Consider the following 24,020-nt stretch of genomic DNA (forward strand, 5'->3'; position numbering starts at 1 on the left):
CATTTATGTGGTTTCTCTCCCGTGTAGATCCTTGATGAACATGAAGATAGGAGTTCCTGATGAAGCCTTTCCCACATTCTTCACATTTGTTGAGCTTCTCCCCTGTATGGACTCTCTGATGGGCTTGAAGATGTGAGCTCCAACTGAAGCCCTTCCCACACACATCACATTTGTAGGGTTTCTCTCCAGTATGGACTCTCTGATGGTCCTGAAGATGTGAACTCTGACAAAAGCCCTTACCACATGTTTCACATTTGTATGGCTTTTCTCCTGTGTGGACTCTCTGATGGGCCTGAAGATGTGAAATCTGAGTGAAGCCCTTACCACATATGTCACGTTGAATGGTTTTTCTCCTGTGTGGACTCTCTGATGGGCCTAAAGATGGGAATTCGGCTAAAGTTCTTATTACACATATCACATTTATATGGCTTCTCTCCAATGTGGATTCTCTGATGGGCTTGAAGATTTGAGCCTTGCTGAAGTCCTCCCCACCTACTTCACATTTATGTGTTTTCTCTCCAGTGTGAACTCTCTGATGAGGACCAGGATTCTGATGAACTAGCCTATTGCATGCCTCCCATCTGTTTGTTTTATCTCCACGGTGGGATCTCTGATGGGCTTGAAGTGGTGATGTCTAATTGAAGCCTTTATCATACATCTCACATTTAGAGGATTTCTCTCCAGTGTTGTCTACACAGCGAATGTTAAGATCTAGGCTATGACTGGAGCCCTTCCCACACGTCACACCTGTACAGATTCCCTCTTGGGTGGAGGGGCTCGTGAGTGGGAAAACAGGAGTCCTGGATGAAGCTCTTAGCACATACTTGACATTTGTAGAGCTTTTCTCCTGTGCTGACCCCTGATGATTTTGCAGGTGTGAGCTCTGACTGAAGCCCCCATCACACTTATCATTCTCACCACCTTTGTCCCCTGCATGAATGTTCTGGCAAATGCAAAACACTGAGCTGTCACCAATGTCCTCCCCACACTCACTACATACATAGAGCTTCTCTTCTGAGTGGGTTATAGTATGTTGGCATGATTTCCTCATGAAGTCTTTTCCACAATTATTGTGGCCTTCTTGCTTTTGTGAACTTCCTGATCATCATGACGATGAGAGATCTTTGTCATAACATAATGGTCACACTCATATGGTTTATTTTTTACATCAATTTGATGACACCTACTCTGATAGTTGTGTGGCTCTCTCAGATTTTCTTGCAGAAATCCCAGGTGGTCTTATTTGGAAACTCTTGGCTTTTGATAATGGAACTCTCCCCGTGAAGCTTTATTACATAGTTTTTGTCTTCAGAAACCTGAGCAGATTCTCCTGCCTGCATCTGACAGGAGGAATCACCTTGTTTTGGCAGCTTGGACTTCTTTCTTTGCAGATTTGTTACCGAGTCTTGATTTCTGGTTAATTTACTTGTGAATTGTTCCCATATCTGCCAGCATCTAACATCTTCATGTAAAAGGTATCTTAATCCCAGTTTTTGAAAAGTCTGTATCCTGTTTTGACTCCTGAGTCCTGGAAGGATAAAGAAGATTCAGAGGTGAAAATGCACACAAGTGAATGTTTGTTCAGAGACAGAAATATTTCGCAGGTCAATCACTCCAAGAGACCCTATTCGAACCAATGAAGAGTTCAGTTTGACTTTATCACTGTTTTTTTCATGCCTATAGAAACAAAGAGGCAATGATTAGGCTCCTTCCCATTAAGGGCCAAGGAGACTCATTTACAGTTATACCAAAACTAATGTATGAGGTCAAAATAGAAATACAAGGCTACAGAGCAGTAAAAAGATGTCCCAGAAAGATTTTGCAGAGGATAACTTTACTTTCTTGTTCATAAAAATAATCACCTAAATAATGATTATCTCTTTCTGCAACAGGTGTATAAGAGCTACAAAGTCATGGTTAAAACATTATACCACCTGCATATTTGTATAAGACAAACTAAAAATGGCTAGAAACTAAGGCTGAATCTGTCCTTTGGTGTTTACAGATGAATTATCTTGTGATGCCAAGAGTTCCCACAGAAAAGAAGAGAGGACATCCTCAGAAAAGTGAAAAGAAAGGGACACCTGGGTGGCTCAGCAGTTGAGCATCTGCCTTCAGCTCAGGGCATGATCCTCAGGTCCCAGGATTGAGTCCCACATTGGGCTCCTTGTGTGTGGCCTGCTTTTCCCTCTGCCTGTGTCTCTGCCTCTCTCTCTCTGTCTGTCATGGATAAATAAATATTTTTTTAAAAATGAAAAGAATGTATTTGCAAAAGGAAATATTTCCTCTGTCCTAATAATGAATCCATGAGATGGTACCTTTATATCCTTAGCTAGTAAACACACATTAAACAAGCTAAATTTGAGAGGATTCTCCTTTATTTCAGTGAAGTCCTAATGTATAATATTCAACTGATGAACATTATAACTAGAAGAAAAACCTAGAAAATGTATTCTCACAGTGGACACATCCCTTGGGAGTAAAAACCCTATGACCATTGTGGTCACTTAATGTGGCTGGATTTTCTGATAAACCTGAATGGTTAATGTCATCTTTTAGGTTTTGTGGGTTCATATCTGTACAAAAACTACTATGGTAGTCAACATACAAGATGGTGCCCAGTGATCCCTGCCCCCCTGGCATCCTTACGCCTATAAAGGTCCCCTCCCACAATGTATCAGGATCGGTCTCTGAAACCAACAAAATATGGCAGAAATGATGCTACATCATTTCCAAGGTTAGGTCATAAAACATATGCTGGCTTCTGCTTTCCATTCTCTTAGACCACTAGCTCTTGGGGAAACCAGGTGCCACGTTTTGAGGTCACTCAGACAGGGCTGCAGAGAGGCCCACTTGGCAAGGAACTGAGACCCCCAAATAGCTAGCGAGGAACTGAGGTATTTTGCTGACAACAATGTGAATAAGCCTATCTTGGAAGCAGACCTTTCAGCCCCACCAAGACCTCAGAAGACTGCAGCTATGGCGGCTCCTTGACAGGGATTTCATGAGATCCCGAGCCTGAGCCACCCAGAAACCTGCTCCAAGATTCCTTGCTCATAGAAACTGTAAATAAATGTTTGTGATTTTAAGCCAGTAAGTTTAAGCATAATTTGTTATACAGCAATAAATAAATACAAGTGCCACAGAAACTCTAGATCAGACATTAACAGTGTTCTAAAATCCACCCCCACCCCCCGCACACACAATGTTCTAAAGTAATCCTTTAATCATGCTAGTTTATTCTGTTATGTGAGCTGTCTCCAGGAGGCGCGAAGGCAGTAGGATCCACTTGGCACTATTCTCTGTGAGTTTGTTTGTAAAGATTAAGACACCCTTTAATTTGTGCTTCTGTGCAGTGAAAATAGACCTCAAGAATATTCCTCATAGATGGAGCATGGCACCTAGATGGATAGACAAAATGCAAAATCCTGGGGTATTCTGATGTTTGCCAAAAGAACTTTTATTTTTTTATTTTTATTTTTTAAAGATTTTATTTATTTATTCGTGAGACAGAGGGGAGAGAGAGAGAGAGAGAGAGAGAGAGAGAGAGAGAGGCAGAGACATAGGCAGAGGGAGAAGCAGGCTCCTTGCAGGGAACCCAATGTGGAACTCGATCCCTGGACTCCAGGATCACGCCCTGGGCAGAAGGCAGGCACTAAATTTCTGAGCCACCCAGGGATCCCCCAAAAGAGCATTTAATAACAGAGATAGGGGTAGAATGTGCTGTAAGATGTGTTCAGCATTCTAAGGAATACAGGTTACAGAGGAGTATCCATTTGTCAAAACTCACCAAACTCCATACTTAAGATGTATAAATTTAAATTGTGCCTCAGTAAAAAGAACCATAAGACAGATAAGTTATTTTACACCCTGAAAATTCATGGGGCTATATATTTATAATTTGTACACTTTTCTGTATCTAAGATATATTTCAATAAAAAGTCATACCAAGGGATGCTTGGGTGGCTCAGCAGTTGAGCATCTGCCTTCAGCTCAGGGCGTGATCCCCAGGTCCCAGGATTGAGTCCCGCATTGGGCTCCTTGCGTGGAGCCTGCTTCTCCCTCTGCTGTGTCTCTGCCTCTCTCTGTCTCTCTCTGTGTGTCTGTCATGAATAAATAAATAAAATCTTCTAAAAAGAACAGGAAAACCCCCCAAATCTGGAAATTAAATAACCAGAAGGGAAGTCACAAGGGGACTTGTGAATTTGTGGGATGGGGTACCTGGATGGCTCAGTCAGTTAAGCATCTGCTTTTGGCTTGGGTCCTGTGGTCAAGCCCCATGTTCAGCTCCCTGCTCACTGGGGAGCCTGTTTCTCCCTCCTCTCTCTCTCTCTCTCTGCCTGCTGTTCCCCCTGCTTGTGCTCTCTATGTCAAATAATTAAATAAAATCTTAAAAAAAATAACTTGTGGGATGCAGCTAAGACATGCTTAGAGGGAAATTTAGAGCATTAAATGCTTGTTTTGAAAAGGAAAAGGCTCTTAAATCGATTATTTAAGCTTCTACCTTAGGAAGTTAAAAAAAAAGAAAATGAAGCTTATAGCAAGCAGAAGGAAGAAAATAATAAAAGAAGCAGAAATCAATGAAACTGACAGAGGAAACACACCAGAGGAAAAAAGCAATAAACTTTGAAAAGAGGCTACAAGAAATTACCAATGGCAGGACTAAAAGATGTGATTACAGATCCTAAAGACATCAAAAGGATAATAAGAGAATGTTATGATAGTATTTTGCCACATGTGGCAACTTGGATCAAATGAACACATTCCTTGTCAAAATTCCTATCAAAACTCATTCAAGAATCGACACCAATGGAGTGCCTGGGTGGCTCAGTCAAATAAGCATCTGCCTTCAGCTCAGGTGGTGATCTCAGGATCCTGGGATTGAGCCCTACATTGAGTCCCGCATGGAGCCCCAAGTCCAGCTCCCCAAAGGGAGTCTGCTTCTCCCTCACCCTCTCTCCATTGTTCATGTGCACACTTTCTCTCTCTCAAATAAATAAAATCTTTTAAAAAAGAATAGACAACCAGAGTATTCCTGAATCCATTAATGACATTGAATTCAAGTTTTACAAACTTCTAAAACAACAAAACCGGGCCTAGACTGCTTATATACTAGTAAAATTTAAGGGGAAAAAAACCCGAGAGGTACCTGAGTGGCTCAGTGGTTAAGCATCTGCCTTTGACTCAGGTCGTGATCCCAGGGTCCTGGGATTGAGTCACACATCGGGCTCCCCCACAGGGAGCCTGCTTCTCCCTCTGCCTATGTTTCTGCCTCTCTCTGTGTGTCTCTCATAAATATTTTTTTAAAAATCTACAAAAACACTGAGAAAATAGAAGTGAAGAGAACACTTCCCAACTCATTTTATGAGGCCAGCACTGCCTTATTACCAAAAAGAGAAAATGACATTACTTCAAGAAAGACTACAGGCCAGAATCCCCCGTAAACACACATGCAGAATTCCTCAACAATTACTATTAACAAGTAGACTACAATATTTTAAAAGTAAAATGCCCCATGATCAAGTGGGTTTATCTCAGGAATGCAATACTGTTCCAACATTTGAAAACTAATGTAATTTACCATATTAATAGACTATAGAAGAAAAACTATGTGATCATCATAATAGATACAGAAAAATCACTTGAGAAAATTTAATATCTATTCATGATACAAAAATTCAGCAAATTAAGGATAGAAGGATTTTCTTAAGTTTGGAAAAGGCATCTGCAAAACCTAGTTAATATAACACTTAAAAGACTAAATGCTTTCTCTTTAGAGAAAGGCAGACTGATTCGATGTAATGAGTATTGGGCATTAGATGCAACTGATGAATCAATAAATTCTATCCCTAAAACTAATAATACACTATATGTGAACTAACTTGGATTTAAATAAAAGAAAGAGAAAGGCAAAGATGACTGCTCTCAACACTCCCATTCAACAGCCCTTTGAAAGGTCCAGACAGTACAATAAGAAAGAAAAACAGACAAAAAAACAGATTGGATAAGAAGAAATAACTTTGCAGACAATAGACATTTTGCGGGCCACATATACATAGAAGTTACAAAGAACAAAACAATTTCAGGAAATACTTAAGTATAGGTCTAACAACACACAGGCAAAATCTGGTACTGAAAAACAAAAATCACTGATGAAATAAAAGATCTCAATAGAGCCATGCCATATCCATGGATGGGAAGACTTAAGATGTGAGGTCATCCAACACACTTCCCTTCAAAGTCCTAGCAAATATTTTTTTAAAAGAAATCAACAAGATCCTTCTATAACTTAAAGCAAAAGAGCTGGAATAGCTAAAAAATTTTTGAAAAAGCAAAGTTTCTTTACTTGATTTACAGGCTTGTTATAAAGCTACAGTAATCAGGAATAAGAGGTATTGATAAAAGAATAAACACAAAGATTAATAGGACAGAATAGAGTCCAGAAATAAACCCATTCATATATGGTCAATTGCTTTTTAACAAAGGTGCAAAAGCCAATTCCATGGAGAAAGGATAATCTCTTGAACAAACTCTCTCTAAATCTCTAAATAAAAAAGTTGGTGGTAGAATAAACTCATGACTCATTCTACCTATGCACTCCCTACCCACCACCCTATCTACTTACCTACTTATCATCTCAGTCCTCTCCATAGTGAAAAACAGCATATCTATTTCCCAGGTCTTGATTTCTAAAAACCATTCCCCACTGTAAAGAACCAAGGCTTCTGGAGAAATAGGGGAGTACAAAATATGTGTGAGACATCATATTGTGCCATAGTAAGGATATGCTCAAATCTGTGAAAAGTAAACGAGTAAACAGGACAGATGTTTGCTAACAAATGTTGAGGGAATGATTATAGAAAACCACTTTTGCAACCATCAGTAACAGCTGACTTACGCCACATTTTCCAATGGATGGTAAAACTAGTGGAGGAAAATTTATTGAGAAACAAGCTATGTACAGAACCAGAATATACCTTCCTCACAAATCATTAGTTACAAAGGTAAAAATGGTAACTTCACAGGGGAAAAACCCAACTCACACCTACCTTGAGTTAACCAAGTTAACCTCACCTATAATCAGACAAACATAACATGTTTCCTATGTGACACACCAAGGACATATCATTTAGGGAATCTTATGTCAAAAAAATGCATAATTTAAATCCAATAATGAGAAAGCCTCAGACAAATCCAGTTAAGAGACACTCAAAAATATCAAGGTCATTAAAAACAAGGAGATAGTGATCCTGATTAAAGAAACTGAAACGCAGGGATCCCTGGGTGGCTCAGCGGTTTGGCGCCTGCCTTTGGCCCAGCGCACGATCCTAGAGTCCCAGGATCGAGTCCCGCATTGGGCTCCCAGCGTGGAGCCTGCTTCTCCCTCTGCCTGGGTCTAGGTCTCTGCCTCTCTCTCTATCATGAATAAGTAAATCTTAAAAAAAAAAAAAAAAAAAAAAAAAAAAAAACAGATTAAAAAAAAAAAGCTGAAATGCAATGTGTGATCCTTGACTGGATTCTGGACCAGAAACAATGTGGTAAATATGAGGACAATTGATAAAATTGATGCTATATTAAGTTAGTGCTATGTATCAACATTAAATTTTCCAGAATGCGGGGATCCCTGAGTGGCTCAGCGGTTTAGCGCCGGCCTTTGGCCCAGGGCGCGATCCTGGAGTCCCGGGATCGAGCCCCGCGTCAGGCTGCCGGCATGGAACCTGCTTCTCCCTCCTCCTGTGTCTCTGCCTCTCTCTATCATAAATAAATACATCTTTAAAAAAATAAATAAATTTTCCTGAATGCTATACTTTGTATTGTAGCTATGTAAGTAAATTAAATATCCTAGTTCTTAGTACATACACTTAACGTATTTGGGTGCAAGGGGCAAATGGTCTCTAATATACTCATGGTTAAAAATTCTGTGTACCCATAGAAATCAATATGTGTGTATATATAGACATTCATATACATAGAGCAAATGATTCAAACATATTAACTGCTGAAGTGAGTAAAGGGTATATAGGAGATTTTATATAATTTTTACATTTTTGTAGCTTTAGATTGTTTCAAAACAGTTAAGTTTAAAGAAATACAAAATATAGGAAGCAAAATCTTATTTAGCAAGAAGTACCTATTCATGTGATTACACAAAAATCCCATGCTTGGTTTTTTCAGGTTAATATATTCTGGACATCTTCCAACATCCTTAACTACAAATTTACCTTCTCCTATTTGATGTCTAGCTAGCGTTCCACTGAATTAAATCATAAAATACTTTGGCAATCCAATTGTTTGCTATTGTAAACAATGAGGCAATGACCATTCTTTTATATACAACTGCAGCAGATAAAAATTTACTTCTGAAGATCAAAGATTAATCACTGAAGTTCTATTCCTTAACTATAATCTAATATACCATATGACATAAAGCAATCATGAGTTCTTGGTCAGGAAACTTTAGTCAGTAATTTTATTCATTTTTCACAGCTTGACAGCTCTAGTAAAAATAACAGTTACTATAAATAAGTATAAAATGTAAATTAAAGGGAAAATTATCCAAAAGCCTGACTGCCCCCCCAAACTAGCTAGTATTTGGCAAATATCCTTTTCACACATTATCTTTAGGCATATGTTCAGTTTTAAAGACCATTTATATCACTTGGATCTTGGCAAGAGAGTTGCAAGCCATTCCTCCCGAATTTCAGTTCTATTCCTGTTATTATGGTCCCATGTTATCATTTTAATGGATTTGTTAGAAAGAGCTGAGGAATCCCTTTCCACTCTCAATACCTGATGGTTTATTACCAGCATGGACTCTCCAAACACATGATGATGTGCATCCTGACTGAAGCATTAACATTCTTCACTTTTAACGATTCCTGCCAGTGTGGACTTTCTGATGGTATTTAAGACGTGAATGGTGATTGAAGTCCTTACCACATATATCACATTTGTATGGTTTTTCTCCAGTGTGGACTCTCTGATGGGCTTGAAGACGTAAACTGTGACTGAAGCCCTTACCACACTCTTCACACTTAAATAGTTTTTCCCTAATGTGAACACTCAAATGGACCCTAAGATTTGAGGGGAGACTGAAGGCCTTACCACATTCCTCACATCTATGGGGTTTCTCTCCTGTGTGGACCCTCTGATGATGGCGAAGGTTCAAGCTCCTTCCAAAGCCTTTCCCACACTCCTCACATTTATAAGGTTTTTCTCCAGTGTGGCCTCTCTGATGGTATATAAATTGTGAACTATATCTGAAACCCTTTCCACAGACATCACATTTGTAGGGTTTCTCCCCAGTGTGGACTCTCTGATGGGACTGAAGACCAGAGGACTGACTAAAGCCCTTACCACATACATCACATTTGTATGGTTTCTCTCCAGTGTGGACTCTCTGATGTACACGAAAATCTATAGCCTGACTGAAGCTCTTATCACATTCCTCACATTTATAGGGTTTCTCTCCGGAGTGGACTCTCTGATGAGCATGAAGATTTGATCGCCAGCTGAAACCCTTCCCGCACTCCTCACATTTATATGGTTTTTCTCCAGTGTGAATTACTTGGTGCAGCTTAAGATTTGAACTATAACTGAAGTCCTTACCACACACATCACATTTGTATGGCTTCTCTCCAGTGTGGACTCTCTGATGGGTTTGAAGCTTTGATGACTGACTGAAGCCCTTCCCACACGTTTCACATTTGAATCGCTTCTCCCCAGTGTGGACATTCTGATGGACCTGAAGATTAGAAGCCTGACTGAAGCCCTTCCCACACTCCTTACACTTGTAGGGTTTCTCTCCTGTGTGAACTCGGAAGTGGATATGAAGATCTGTATTACGGGTAAACCCTTTCCCACATGCCTCACATTTGTACGGTTTCTCTCCAGTGTGGACTCTCCGATGGCATATTAATGGCGAATTATGACTAAAGCCCTTACCACAGACATCACATTTGTAAGGTTTCTCCCCAGTGTGGACCCTCTGATGTATGTGATAATGTGCAGCCTGGGTGAAGCCCTTACCACACTCTTCACATTTATAGGGTTTCTCACCCCTGTGAACCCTCTGATGAACACGGAGATTAACACTCCAACCGAAGCCCTTACCACACTCTTCACATTTATATGGTTTTTCTTCAGTGTGGACTCTCTGATGGCACTGAAAATTTGAACTTTGACTGAAGCATTTACCACACTCCTCACATTTATAAGGTTTCTCTCCAGTGTGAGTCCTGTAATGAATGATAAGTCCTGTGCTGCTACTGAATCCCTTGCCACAACTGTCACATCTATAGGACTTCTCTCCTGTATGGTGAGATTGATGAGGATGAGAAGTGCTCTTCTTGAAGCAATCACCAGATTCATGGTACTTATTGAGTTTCTCTCTTGGGCGAATTCTCTGATGCATCTGCAAATGTGAGCTCTGACTAGAGCATTTCTCTCTTGTGTGAACATTCTGATGAAGTAGAAGCACCGAGCTATAATTGACACACTTTCCACACTCACGACATGGATGAAATTCTGGTCTCGGAGGCATACGCTGATTAAAGCTATCACTAATGCTTTTGCCACATTTGTTGAAAATGTAAGGTTTCTGTTCTGTGTCAATGTTAATATGATCATTAAGTGGTGATTTCTTCATGAAGGCTTCAGATATATGCTGGTTATTTTTCGTATTAACTTGCTGACCTCTACTCTGATTCTGTGACTCGTGAAAGTATGTATTCCCAGAAGAGTCCTGGGTTCTTGAAACGGACAACTCTTGATTTGCAGTGTAAGCGGAGCCATTTCCTTTATGATTCATTACACTATTTTCATTTTCAGAAACCTGAATAGAATCGCCTTGTTGTAACTGGGAGCGCTTTCTCTGAAGACACCTGGTTAAATTACTTGCCACTTGTTTCCAGATTTGCCAGCAGGATAGTTCTTCATTTGAAAGGAATTTTAATGCAACTTTTCGAAGTGTCTCCATCTCATTTTGATTCTTGCTGCCTATAAGAAAAAGCAATATTCAGAGATGAAGACAAGTAAATGCTTAGGTACAGAAATATCAGGGTTTCACATCTAAGCCATAGCATAAAGCCTCATGTCTGAGGGTTAGGGGGGAGGGTTATGTCAGTACAATATTATTTATCCTTTTATGTTTTTCCATGCTAGTGGAAGCAAAGAACAGAGTGGGGTTTGGGGGATGGGGGGTCATGTCTGTATAGTATCATTTATCCTCTATGTTTTTCTATGGAAGTAGAAGCAAAGAATGGGGTCAACAGACTCTTATCTACTAAGTATAAGTGTGACCCATTTAGAACCATAAATTTGATGGTTTGAGAGTTGTAAGTTTAAAATCAAATGACTGTAGGCCACAGAGACAATCCACACTCCATCTTACAATAACATCCATTAAAAGCCTACTAACCTGGTCCTCAGTAGGCTTCTGACAAGAGGGATTCTACCCAGGTAGGCTATAAAAGCTCAGATTGTAGACATTAAATGATATTTTGGGTCCTGGCAGGAATTATCTTCCAAGAGTAAATTTGGGAAGTGAGTGGAATACTAACACTCATTGTTCTAAACCTGCTAGTCATTCAGGGCTCTAAAAAGAAATGGAAAAGGGAAAACTAATCTCGTATGACCAAGAAAGGACCTGGGAGAAGGAAAGAAACAGAGCACAGTGGAGACTCTCAAGGGCAACCCTGAAAAGGAAGAGGGCAGTTAAGCTGGTGTGGAAGGCTTTCTCCCAGAAAGTTGCACAGCTTGCTTTTTCGTTCATTCCCTCTAGGTCCCCACTAAGATGCCTTCCTTACCACCTGATATAAAATAATTCCTCCCCACTCCCATACACCTTTGAGTCTCTACATTTGGCTTACCTGCTTTACTTTTCCCTACAACACATATTACTTGACTTACTGCATACTTCCTAACTAGTTCTTATCTTTTTAGACACACTAGAATGAAACAGTCACAAAGAAAACATGTGTTTTGCTTTCTTCATTACATTATCTCTAATAGAATTGTTCTAATTGTTGGGATGCATTAATGAACTATGAAACCAATTTCACAAATTGGACAAGTGAAAGAATAGAGGAAAGGGAAGGAAAGGAAAAAGGAAAGAAAGAAAGAAAAGAAAAGAAAAGAAAAAGAAAAGAAAAGAAAAGAGAAAGAAAAGAAAAGAAAAGAAAAGAAAAAAAGAAAATAGAAGATAGAACTAGAATAAGAATATGAGAAGTATATCACAAGCAGTAAGGACACCACTATATGAAATGCTTGTTTTAGCTATAGACACACACATACACACATACATTATATTCATGCTGGGTCAAGATATAAAATATTTGATTGAGGATCATGGCTAAAAATAAATGGAAGCCACTGGCTTAAAATGTTAGGGAGGGAGGCAGTACCAAGTCCTTAATAATTAATTTCCTTAAATGTAAAGTTACATTCTAATAATATAAGCTGAAAAGGTCTCAATAGGTGTGTACACATTTCTAGGTATGGTAGGCTAGTCAAATGGCCCCCTAAAGATGTCCATGCCCTAATCCCTGGAACCCGTGAATACGTACATGGCAAAAGGGACTTTAGATTTCATTAAATTAAGGTTCCTGAGAGGGAGATGGGAGGCAACCAGGCCCACTCTATGCATCTTTCCCTTTTGTTGGTTCTGATTTGTATTCTTTTTGGGATATCCAGCTGGCTCAGTCAGTAGAGCATGTGACTTTTAATCATGGGGTTGAGTTGGAGCCCCACATGGATATAGAGACTACTTAAAACTAAAATCTTAAAAAAAAAAAAAAAGTAAGTCAATCGGAGAACAAACATTCTATGTTTCATTCATACAAGGAATATAAAAAATAGTGAAAAGGATTAAAAGGGAAAGGAGAGAAAATGAGTGAGAAATATCAGAGAGGGTGACAGAACATGAGAGACTCTGGAAAACGAACAAGGGGTAGTGGAAGGGGAGGTGGGAGGTAGGACAGGGTGACTGGGTGATGGGCACTGAGTGGGGCACTTGATGGATGAGCACTGGGTTTTATACATGTTGGCAAATCGCAGTCCAATAAAAAATATACCAAAAAATGGCAAATATATATATTAAGATTTTATTTACTTATTCATGAGAGACAGAGAGAGAGAGGCTGAGACATAGGCAAAGGGAGAAGCAGGGAACCTGGTGCAGGACTTGATCCCAGGACCCTGGGATCACGACCTGAGCCAAAGGCAGACACTCAATCACTAAGCCACCCAGGTGCCCTAGCAAATTTGTTTTCTTTTGCTATAATACAATTATAATTTTAAGTGTAGAGCTTTCCTGAATTCTGTCATTCTAGTGAATGCCAATTGGGTTAGAAGTGACAGTGGCCCTGGAAAGCCCAGCTGGTGTCTGGCGTCTTGGTGGGCAGTCTTGTGGAGGACTATGCCCTTAACCTGGGAAATCGGTGTTTGGTGAAGCCAACTTCAGGTTGTTTGGTATCAGAACTCACTACAGCATGTAAAAAGCTTCTTATCAGCTAGTTAATACCACCAGGATGCAAACTGCACCAGAAAACTTTAGAAAGTCTGTAATTTTATTTCCTAACAAGGACCCTCCTCATCTCCACAAGTACATCAGTGTCTTTTGATGCTTGGATATGTTCAATTTGAAACCACTAAACAACCACCATATATAGGTTTTGATTACTTAGGCGTTAGAGAGAGGCGAGGGTGGTTAATTGCAAAGCTGGTTGTATGAACAAGGCAGTTTCTACTTTAAATAGCCAACCTGAGCTTGTTTCAGGAGAGCTGATGAGCTGAAATGCCTGGCATACTGGCATCAGTAATTTCTGATAGTTTAATTAGTTCACAGCATTCCACTGTGAACAGCTTTGATCTTCTAAGGTTAATCAGTATAAATATTTACATATTCAAAGATGTCTTAGAAACGAGACATTAGACATTCATCGGAAGACAATGTTCCAGAACAATCCACTGGTCACACTAGTGTGCTCTAAATCTATCAGCCATCTCTAGGAATAATAGAGATGTGATGTCTGCTAGTCTTTAGTATCTGTAAGCTTTTTGTTTTAAGAATCTTTACAAAAGATAAGCCCTTTAATTTGGCCTCTTGTGACCTACAAAGAACATTTTAGGACAATTTTTGAATGTGTGGCATGATGCTGATGTTGAAGACATCAAAAACCTTTGAGAGAGACACCTGGGTGACTAAGTGGTTGAGCATCTTCCTTTAGCCCAGGTCATGATCCTGTGGTCCTGGGATCAAGTCCTGCATTAGGCTCCCTGCAGGCAGCTTGCCTCTCCTCTGCCTATGTCTCTGCCTCTGTCTCTCATGAATAAATAAATAAAATCTTAAAAACAAACAAACAAAAAAAACTTTGAGAAAAGGTGGCAGAAAATGCTACAAGATTGATTAAAAGAGAGATCTTCCTCCTCTCCCTGACCTCTTACTGTAGGAAGGACCCAGGGCCCAGTGCTTGGTTCCCATTTCTTCTCCCTGTGAGCTCACCTAGGCTTGTGGCTTTTCTCCTACTCTATTGTGCAAAACTGAGAAATGACAGTAATTACTAGGGTCATCATTCCTGGTTAAATCTGCACTTAGTGAGACTTAGTAAGAACCAGTGAAGTATCTAACATCTTGGAACATATCAGAAATGAAGTGGCATAAATAGGGAAAGGAGAAAAGAAGGGGCACATCCATCAATTACTCACAGAACTCATCACCTATTTTATCACATTTGCAGACAAGCTTCTCCACTTCATCTTTCAAGCAGAAAGGAGAGCACACAAATTTGCTTGCTCTGGGAATATTGAATTTTTAATTTCAAAATGGTAGAACTGAGAAATATATAAATTTCAAGAGAAAGGAAAGGACATGGAGAAGTGAGGTAAAAAAATGAAGAGAGGGCAGGCAGGAGAAAGGAGGGGGGCAGTGAAAGGCGACGTGGGAAGGAAATCAGCAGGCTTGGGACATGGACCAGGCATTCCTCCCATTAGGAAAAGGCTGGTATCATAGTTCACTTCTACAAGGACAGTAACTATTTAAATAACCTATTCATTTAACAAGTGCACAGGATCACCCCCTATGCAGAAGTACCATCCGAGGCTTTGAGTAGACACAACAAATGAAACTGCCAAGATTCCTACTTCATGGAAAAACAGATGGTGAACAAGTAAATAAAAATGTGTTAGTAGGTCAGGAGCTGATCAGTACTTAAGACACAAAATAAGGCAAGATAAGAGAATGGAGAACGGGGAGAGGATGATGTCTTAAATGGCAGACACAGAAGACCTAGCTGATGCAGACAGATGAAATCCGAGCAAAGACCTTATTTAATAAGAGAGTGGCTGCGGATTCTATGCCCAGGCAGAGGGGCAGCTAGTCAAAGGCCCTGAAACAGCAGGGAGAACACTCCAGGGGAGCCAGGATGCAAGGAATGATCTGAACCAGGTTAAAACCAAGGTTGATCAAAGGTGAACCTGGTGAGGAATTCAGATTGGGTAGGGTCTTACAGGCCACTGGGAGGACTCTGAGTGAAATGGGAAGTCTTTGGAGGGTTTTCAGCATGGGAATGGCATGACTTCACTTGCTTTCTAAAGAATCACTCTGGTACCATGTGGACAACAGACAACAGGAATGCAAGGAAGGAGGCCGGGAGACCAACATGGAGGCTGCTGTCACAGTCCAGGAAAGAGAGGATAGTACTTGGACAAGGGTGGTAATCATGGACGTGGTGAGAAGCAGATGAGCTGGTACCTGAAGGAACAGTCACGTGGTCCTCACTGGAATAACCATTTCTTTGGGTTTCTCTTTCCATCATCCAAAGCTTTTCTTCTGCCTCCAACTGGGATACCATATCTGGCTTGAAGGGAAGACGTCCTATGAAAAGGTAGATATACATTTTTAAGGTAAACACACAGCTAAAGTGTATTTTTGTCCAAGTTCTACAATCCTCAGAATCTCTAAAGTGATATTTTAGGGACTTTTCTGATCATGAACTGTAATAAATAAATTTAGGTCCTGACCTAGGTTATATCTAGATAGAGATAAAATTAGATTTAGCCGATGTCTGTTCTTATCCTATTTCCCACACTGTCACAGCACTTACTGCAAATAGTTTTGCTACAATGTGAGCAGGTCTTGATAAGGAACTCTAATAGTTTCTATCCTTATTTCATTTTATCCTATTTCATTTTAAAAAAAAATGCCAGCACAAGATACTAAATTAATTCCATGATGCACCAGTGGGTCATGACCAAAATTTTAAAAAGTATTTAAAAGACACAGTATAGAAGCCCATTTATAATTTATGTTTCCCACTTACAATTAATTTAAACAGGGTTTCTCAACTGAGGCACTACTCATATTTTAGACCAACTAATTCTTTGTCATGGGGGTTGTACTGGGCATTGTAGAAGGTTTAGCAGCATTGGTAGCCACAAGGTGCCAGTGGCAACCCCTCCCCCTGCAACTTGTAACAATCCAAACTGTCTCCAGACATTGCCAAATGTCACCTGGGGGAAAAAATCACCCCTGAACAGAATTTTGCCTGAGCAGAAAGACCAAGATTGCAGTCCCAGGGATTAGAAAAACTTGTGTCTTCAGGGTTAGGGAACCAATTCAAAAGGTCCAAAGCTTTTAACAACTAAGGACACCGACTCTCAAGGGGGTGTCATAGGGCTCCTGTTCTCACCCACTGAGACCAAGTTCTTGAAATTCTCCACCATCACATCTCGGTACAGCTTCCTCTGGGTGGAGTCTAGCAGCCCCAGCTCCTCTATGGTAAAGACCACAGCCACGTCCTTGAACGTCACTACCTCCTACAACATCAAACACACACAATCTCAATTGCATAATCTTCAAAGAGAATTACCAAAAAATTGTTTTCAACCTAGAAGGGAACACAGGCAGATTTTAGCCCAGCAGTTGTCCCCCATCAATGTCCCCTCCCAACCACCCAACAAAGCTTGGATTCTGTCAGTTTTTAATGTTTGCAATATTCACAGGCCTTCAGTAGCCCTCCAGGACAGACACACAGCTCTTCTGTTGTTTCAATGTACATGTTGTATCCACCTGCAGCATTCACAGCTGGTGAAGGTACTGAGGTCAAATTTCAAAGTTTTAATTCCAGGACCCTGAGGAAATTCCTTAACTTCCCACTATCTCAATTTTCTCTTCTCTTTAATGATGTCTAAACCACAAGATATTTGAAAACATTAGATAAGTATGTATAAAGCTCAGAGAATGGTGCCTGGCATGTGAGCAAATTGCTCAATAAATCCAAACAATTATTATTGTTATAGTGTTCCATTCCATTTTGCAACCATAGAATAAAACATTCCTTAGAAATCATGATTTATCTTTAATCAATCCAAATCATGTATAATTAGTTATAGATTTTTAATTGTAATCAACACTGCAAAGATCCTTTTACAGAAATCTTGGCTAAAAGTAGCAACTATAAGGTCACAGAATAAACACTTCCAAAATTTTCTAAGCACAATGGCAGATTTCCCTCTCAAAAGGTTTTCCCAATTCACCTTTCATGCAAGAGAGTACAAGTGTTCCTGAATCTCTAGACTCTGGCCAAACAGGACATAACTCCTTTTTAAAAAAATTTTCGGAAATCTAAGTGAAATAAATAAATAGAAAGCCTTTGTTAACATTTGCACACATTTACTTATTAATGATCATTATTTTCATAAGTTTGCTTTGATATTTCATTTTACTCATATTCCAACTTGATTTTTCCTCATCTTACTATCTTAATAAGAGCTATTAAGCCTTTCTCTAATATATATAAACACAGATGACCTTTGAACAACAAGGGTTCGAATGGCATGGGTCTACCTTATATTAAGATTTTTTTTTAAAAGATTTTATTTATTTATTTGAGAGAGAAAGTACACAGGCAGGGGGGAGGAGCAGAGGGAGAAGCAGACTCTCCACTGAGAAGGGAATCTAATGCAGGACTTGATCCCAAGACCCTGGGATCATGACCTATGCCAAAGACAGACACTTAACTGACTGAGTCACCAAGGTGCCCATTGGTTTTTTACAGTACTATAAATGTATCCTCTCTTATTATTTTCTTAATAATAGTTTCCCTTTTCTAGTTTACTTTATTATAAGACACAACATAGGATACGTAGAACATACAAAATTTGTGTTAACTAACTGTTTATGTTCTTGGTAAGGCTTCTGATCAACAGTAGGCTAAGGTCGCTGAGTGAAGTAAGTCAATCGGAGAAGGACAAACAGTGTATGTTCTCATTCATTTGGGGAATATGAATAATAGTGAAAGGGAATATAAGGGAAGGGAGAAGAAATGTGTGGGAAATATCAGAAAGGGACACAGAACATAAAGACTCCTAACTCTGGGAAATGAACTAGGGGTGGTGGAAGGGGAGGAGGGCGGGGGGTGGGGGTGAATGGGTGACGGGCACTGAAGGAGACACTTGACGGGATGAGCACTGGGTGTTATTCTGTATGTTGGTAAATCGAACACCAATAAAAATTAATTTATTAAAAAAAACAAAACAGTAGGCTAAGGTCAAGTCTCTAAGGAGTCAAAGTTCTACGTGGATTTTTAACTGAGGAGGAGGAGGTCAAATAACCTCTGCATTATTTGAGGTTCAACTATATATTCTGCCAATTCCAATATTACAGAGTTAAGAATGCAAGTGAAAAAAATCATATGGGAAAGTGAAAAGAGACAGTTTGAAAGCCAAGTTGTAAGTGTAAATTTTTCTGGTCTATTTCAAATTTGTATTATTTTTTCAAAGATTGTTTTGTGGGGGAAAAAAAGATTGTTTTGTGACATAATAAACATAAAACAAAACACAGGTGCACACACATAGCCTGGCATACAACATGTACTCAAAATCTGTTTTCCACTAACTTTTCCAAGGAAGAGGAAAAAGATGTGCCTAATTTTTTAGAAATTAAATCATATCTGAGGAGACAGAAAAGAATGCCTTACCTGAAACTTGGTCATTTTCTCCTGCTCCTTCTGGGGAAGGTCAGAGTCCTGAGGAGGCATAACTGGGAAAGGACAAAGAAGCCATGAGATGCAGGCCAGGGCTGCCACAAGCCCATGTCGATCTTTGCAGAAATTATACAATAGCTCTCCTACTTCCAGGCAGATGTAGCCACATATAGCACGGTAAGCAGAGCATGGAGCAGATTGCAACTACTAAGTCTGTCAGCCTGGGGCCATTGGACAGTGAGCAACTGTACAGTTCACTGTACAACCAAATGCAGTATCCCTACTATAAGAATTTCTCATCCTGAGGATGATAGAAAATGAATGGCATTGTTAACATGTAGATTTTTTTTAAGTGGGTTCTACAGCCAAGGACTTAGGTTTAAATCCTAGAAATGATACTTACCATCTATATAACATTGGCGGTGTTAAAGAAAAAACTCTCCGTGCCTCACTGAGGTCATCTGCACATGAATATAAGAATTGCAAATCATACCCACCTCATAAGGTTGTTCCACGGATTAAATGAGTAGATGGAAAGTTCACAAAGAACCAGGAGTCCCTTCTTCTTGCAGCTGCAAAAAAGCAGATGATAGTCTGCATCATAAACTCTTATCTGCAGATGTCTTTTCCATCAACAGCCAAAAAGACCTGAATGATATCTGGACTAAATGTATTAATGCTCTCCTATGAAAATCATCTTTATTCTCTGAAAATCCTAATTCTGACTTAAAATTCCTTACTTATCTAAAAATAAATAAGTACATACATTAATAAATTTCTTAAGAATTTGTTGCTCAGCTAATAACATTTTATCCACACTGTTATTAGCATCATTTCCAATTTACTTCATGAAGTCAAAAACGATTATTGGTAAAAAGCCTTTTATCCTATGAACATGGAGATAAAAAAAAAAGATACAAAGTAAGTATCAAGACAGAAGATAGATTGAGAGGCTCCAACATTTGTCCAATAGAAGGAATATGAGGAAAAGAGAACAGAAGAAACGTCAGAGAAGTCTTAATTCAAAAGATAATTGCTAAGTTCATATACACCAGTTCTGAACAGTGTAAATAAAAATAAATACACTCCTGGGATGCCTGGATGGCTCAGTCAGTTAAGCATTCCACTCTTGATTTTGGCTCAGGTCGTGATCTCAAGGTCATGAGATCCAGCCCCACCTTGGGCTCTGCACTGGGCATAGAGCATGCTTAACATTCTTTCTCTCCCTCTCCCCTTCCCTCACTTCACTTCTAAAATATTTTAAAAATAAATACATCCTAGGGGATCCCTGGGTGGCTCAGCAGTTTAGTACCTGCCTTTGGCCCAGGGCGCGATCCTGGAATCCCAGGATCGAGTCCCACGTCGGGCTCCCTGCGTGGAGCCTGCTTCTCCCTCTGCCTGTGTCTCTGCCTCTCTCTCTCTATGTCTATCATGAATAAATAAATAAAATCTTTTTAAAGTAAAAATAAATAAATAAATAAGTACATCCTAGGAAAATCATGCTGAAACGCAGGAATGCAAAGAAAAACTCTAAATAGCTAGGAAGACCTAAATACAACAAAAATCCTTAAAGCTCCCAGAAAGAAAATATAGTTTACTAATAGAAATGACTATTAGATTCACAGAATCAGGAAAGAGAATGGAGAATGCTATCTCCAAGAGGAAGAAAAAAAAATAATTGTCAAACTTGAATTCTAAGCTCAATCGAGAGATTACTGACAGAAGGGAAGAAAAGGACATTTCAGCTGAACAAAGATGAAGGACAATCACAACTATATGAACCTGAAAGAAGCAATGGTAAGTAAACACCTGTAAATATCTTGGGTATGTCTTTGTAATTAAAAGAAAAAAAAAGGCTAAGAATGATAGGACCAATTTGGAGAGTGGTTATAACAAAATGTAGACTTAAAACCTGCCCTCCAGCTTATTTTTTTAAAATATTTTTTAATTTATTCATTTGAAAGAGAGAGAGCACCAGCAGGGGAGTGAGTCAAAGGGAGAAGCCGACTCCTCACTGAGCAGGGAGCCTGACTAGGGGCTGGATCCCATGATCCTGAGATCATGACCTGTGCGGAAGGCAGGTGCCCTAACGGACTAAGCCACCCAGGTGCCCTCTTGCCCTTCAGTTTAAAAAAACTGGTGGTTGTGAGGGGCCACCATCAGATATCAAGTATGTGTTAAGACTCTACGTTTCTCAGAATGAGAACACACGCTGATTAAATTTAGTATCTGAGACAGACAACCGTTTTCTATTCCAAACCAGTTGAGAGCAAACAAAAAGAAACAAAACTGAAGAAAGGAGAGCAAAAGAAATATACAACGCGATCAATTTAAAAATAAATACGGGGATCCCTGGGTGGCGCAGCGGTTTGGCGCCTGCCTTTGGCCCGGGGCGCGATCCTGGAGACCCAGGATCGAATCCCACATCGGGCTCCCGGTGCATGGAGCCTGCTTCTCCCTCTGCCTGTGTCTCTGCCTCTCTCTCTCTCACTGTGTGCCTGTCATAAATAAAGTAAAAAAAATAAAAAAAATAAAAAAAATAAAAATAAATACGTATAGGGCACCTGGGTGGCTCAGCAGTTGAGTGCCTGCCTGTGGCTCAGGGTGTGATCCCGGGGTCCCGGGATGGAGTCTCGCTCGCATCAGGTTCCCCGGAGGGAGCCCGCTTCTCCCTCTGTGTCTCTGATGAATAAATTAATATTTTTTTTAAAAAAAGCATATTTAGAATACACACACTGACACATGTTAACAAGGAGATCAAACATCCCGCAGATTGGTGCAACAAACACTTGCAACATTTTCCCAGCAGTAATTTACTCAGGGAGGGAAACCCAATGAACTGAAAACGGAAGATGACAGACCAGGAAAGTACCCTGGCTGGGAGGCACCGGGGCGGCGGGTGGAGGAGCCAGGGGGTCCGTCCTTCCTCTCCTTTCCGGAGTCGGGGACGGTGAGGACAGGGGCCCCGCGGGCATGGCCAGGCGCGAGCGCGGGGGTCCTCGGGCCCTCCCGACGGAGGTGGGTAAAGCTCGGGAAGAGCTCAGCGTCCGGGAGGACGACAGCAGGGCCGAGTCGTTGCTCCCAGGGCCCCGGCCTCCCTGCCTCCCTCTCTCCCTCCCTCCCTCCGCTGGGGCTTCCAGGCCAACGGGCGCGGGCGACAGAACTCGCGTTCCCAATAGCAAGAGCCACCCCGCTACCCGTGCCGCCACCGTTCTAAGCTTTGAACACGTATCGTCCCGTTTCCTGCGAATCACAACCCTCCCCAGTGTCTTCCCGCTCGCTCGCTCCTTTACGGAGGAAGACAGTAGAGCGCAAAGAACAAGTCGCCGGATAGTGTACCGATGCGAGTAGCAGCGCCGCTTGGTAAGTGGGGGAGGAGAGCGTCTGCCCTCCGTGTCTCAGCCTTCGCCGGCGGCCGCGACTTCTCCATTCTAAGACGGCCGGCGAGGTAGCGACTAGTCCCCACGCTCAGGCCGGGAGGGCTCCGAGGCGTCGGGGGTGGGGTGCAAGCCTGACTCACCTCCGGACTTCAGAAAACATGGCGGCCGTCTTGTTTTTCCGGGGCGGAAGTGCCTCCGACTCCGCGGCGCCCGGAACTACATGTCCCAAGACGCCCCCAAGGGGAACAAGCGCTGCAGCGGATCCTTGGTTCCCGACAGAGTTGAGGACTACAGTTCCCAGAGCCCCCAAGAGGAGGGAGAACTATGTCCGCCCCCGTAAACCACCTCCTTCCCCACCCCCTAGCAAATCTCCCCTTTGGTAGTTCGAGGACTGCAGCTTGCAGAATCCGCGTTATGGTTTCTTATTTTGCAGGCATAAAGCAGTTCTCTGGCGCCAGTGAAGTTGAGTTTTTTTTCCAATTGACAAAACATACTTAGCTGATACTTGAATAGTCAGTCTGGGAATAAAATAAGTTTGTAACAAGCAGATCACGTGATTCTTTACAAAATAAAATTGTATCCACTACTACTAGACAAAGAAGGGATAAAATGATAGTCTTTATTTTGCAGCTTCAGACACTTTTTAGATATTAAAAAAAGGATGAGGGATTTTAAAAAAGATGCAATGGAGACAGAATATATTGTAGATGTCAACTTTTGTGAATAGCACAAATAATTCAGAACTTGACTTTTAAGTTAACTAAGGCATACCCAGAGTAAAAAGACAAGCTTCAGAACACGTGTATGATCAATTTCCCAACTGGGGGGTTTGCAATCATTCCTCAGATTTCTGAGTTTGAAGGATGAATACATTATTGTTAATTACATTTTTATGCAATGGTCATTGTAAAAAACTATTGTTATTTGCTCAAATCTATGATAGAACTGATGTTTCAAAGAAATAAAGTTGGGGAGCAGAGAGGAATACCTAGAAATATCCATATATTCAATACAATATATGTTTGCAGATCTTATTTACTGAACGTTAGGCAGGAAGTCAGGCATGAGCTACAGGAGAATGGGCCTTAGATGTCCTGATGGAGATCCCCAAACAAGGATTGCCCAGGGACCACCTTATCCCATCCTGTTGATTTGTGTTTACAACATCCTGGCAGAGGAAGAGTTAAGTTTGTTGTGCTTGTTGCACTTGTGCAGAAAGCAGCCTCTTGTCCTTATTTAACCTATCTCCAGAATAGAAATAGTGTTGCAGTTTCCTACCCTGCCCAGGCATTTCCAATATATTTTGGGAAAGGACATGTGTAGTTGGCTAGTTATTATATAATCCAGGTCTGTCACTCAAATGTCAGGACCCTAAGACCAGCCCAAAAGAAAAAGTTGAGATAAGCCCACACCCTGGCAGGGGAGGTGCATTGTCTCTGTTGATTGGCTTACTCCTCCCTTGGAGTGTACTTACACAACTTTACTTTCATTTCACTGTCCTGCAATCCTTTCTGTGCCGGTGAAAAGGACTGAGGCTTCTTTTACTTTTCCATCTACCTCTCAATAAAAAACGTGTATTCCTTCCGTTACACACGACACTCTCTTATGAAGTACTTAGTGTATGCTAGGGACTATCCCAAGCACTTTCAATTCTGGG

The 24,020-nt window shown here is 40.7% G+C and overlaps 1 protein-coding gene across 5 annotated transcripts; it reads right to left on the bottom strand.

Annotated features, from left to right (window-relative positions):
- Window positions 1–8,453: 8,453 nt before the first annotated feature.
- On the bottom strand, window positions 8,454–22,535 carry LOC129500707 (zinc finger protein 227-like). 5 transcript variants are annotated; one of them, XM_055311387.1, is made up of 8 exons: window positions 22,323–22,487; window positions 21,548–21,665; window positions 19,481–19,555; window positions 18,978–19,039; window positions 17,536–17,623; window positions 16,689–16,815; window positions 15,752–15,874; window positions 8,454–10,998 (listed from the first exon to the last, which is right to left on the bottom strand). In XM_055311387.1, exons 6-8 carry the CDS (start codon window positions 16,720–16,722, stop codon window positions 8,870–8,872), a joined length of 2,286 nt encoding a protein of 761 aa, XP_055167362.1. In that variant the 5' UTR covers window positions 16,723–16,815; window positions 17,536–17,623; window positions 18,978–19,039; window positions 19,481–19,555; window positions 21,548–21,665; window positions 22,323–22,487; the 3' UTR covers window positions 8,454–8,869. The 5 variants fall into 5 exon arrangements, with proteins under 5 accessions (XP_055167362.1, XP_055167359.1, XP_055167358.1 ...); XM_055311384.1 differs by lacking the exons at window positions 17,536–17,623; window positions 22,323–22,487 and adding an exon at window positions 22,504–22,516; XM_055311383.1 differs by lacking the exon at window positions 17,536–17,623.
- Between the last annotated feature and the right edge of the window lie 1,485 nt (window positions 22,536–24,020).

The sequence above is a fragment of the Nyctereutes procyonoides genome, unplaced genomic scaffold, assembly GCF_905146905.1.
Source record: "Nyctereutes procyonoides isolate TBG_1078 unplaced genomic scaffold, NYPRO_anot_genome, whole genome shotgun sequence".
NCBI lineage: Eukaryota > Metazoa > Chordata > Mammalia > Carnivora > Canidae > Nyctereutes > Nyctereutes procyonoides.

Bases quoted from the DNA above. Each gene is read 5' to 3' on its own strand.
- LOC129500707 (XM_055311385.1), bottom strand. From the start codon at position 19,037: ATGCCTCCTCAGGACTCTGACCTTCCCCAGAAGGAGCAGGAGAAAATG. The intron at 16,816-18,977 runs GTAAGGCATTCT...TTGATGTTGTAG, and splicing joins AGAAAATGACCAAGTTTCAG to GAGGTAGTGACGTTCAAGGA. The intron at 10,999-15,751 runs GTACCAGCTCAT...TTTTTCTTATAG, and splicing joins CCACGTGACTGTTCCTTCAG to GCAGCAAGAATCAAAATGAG.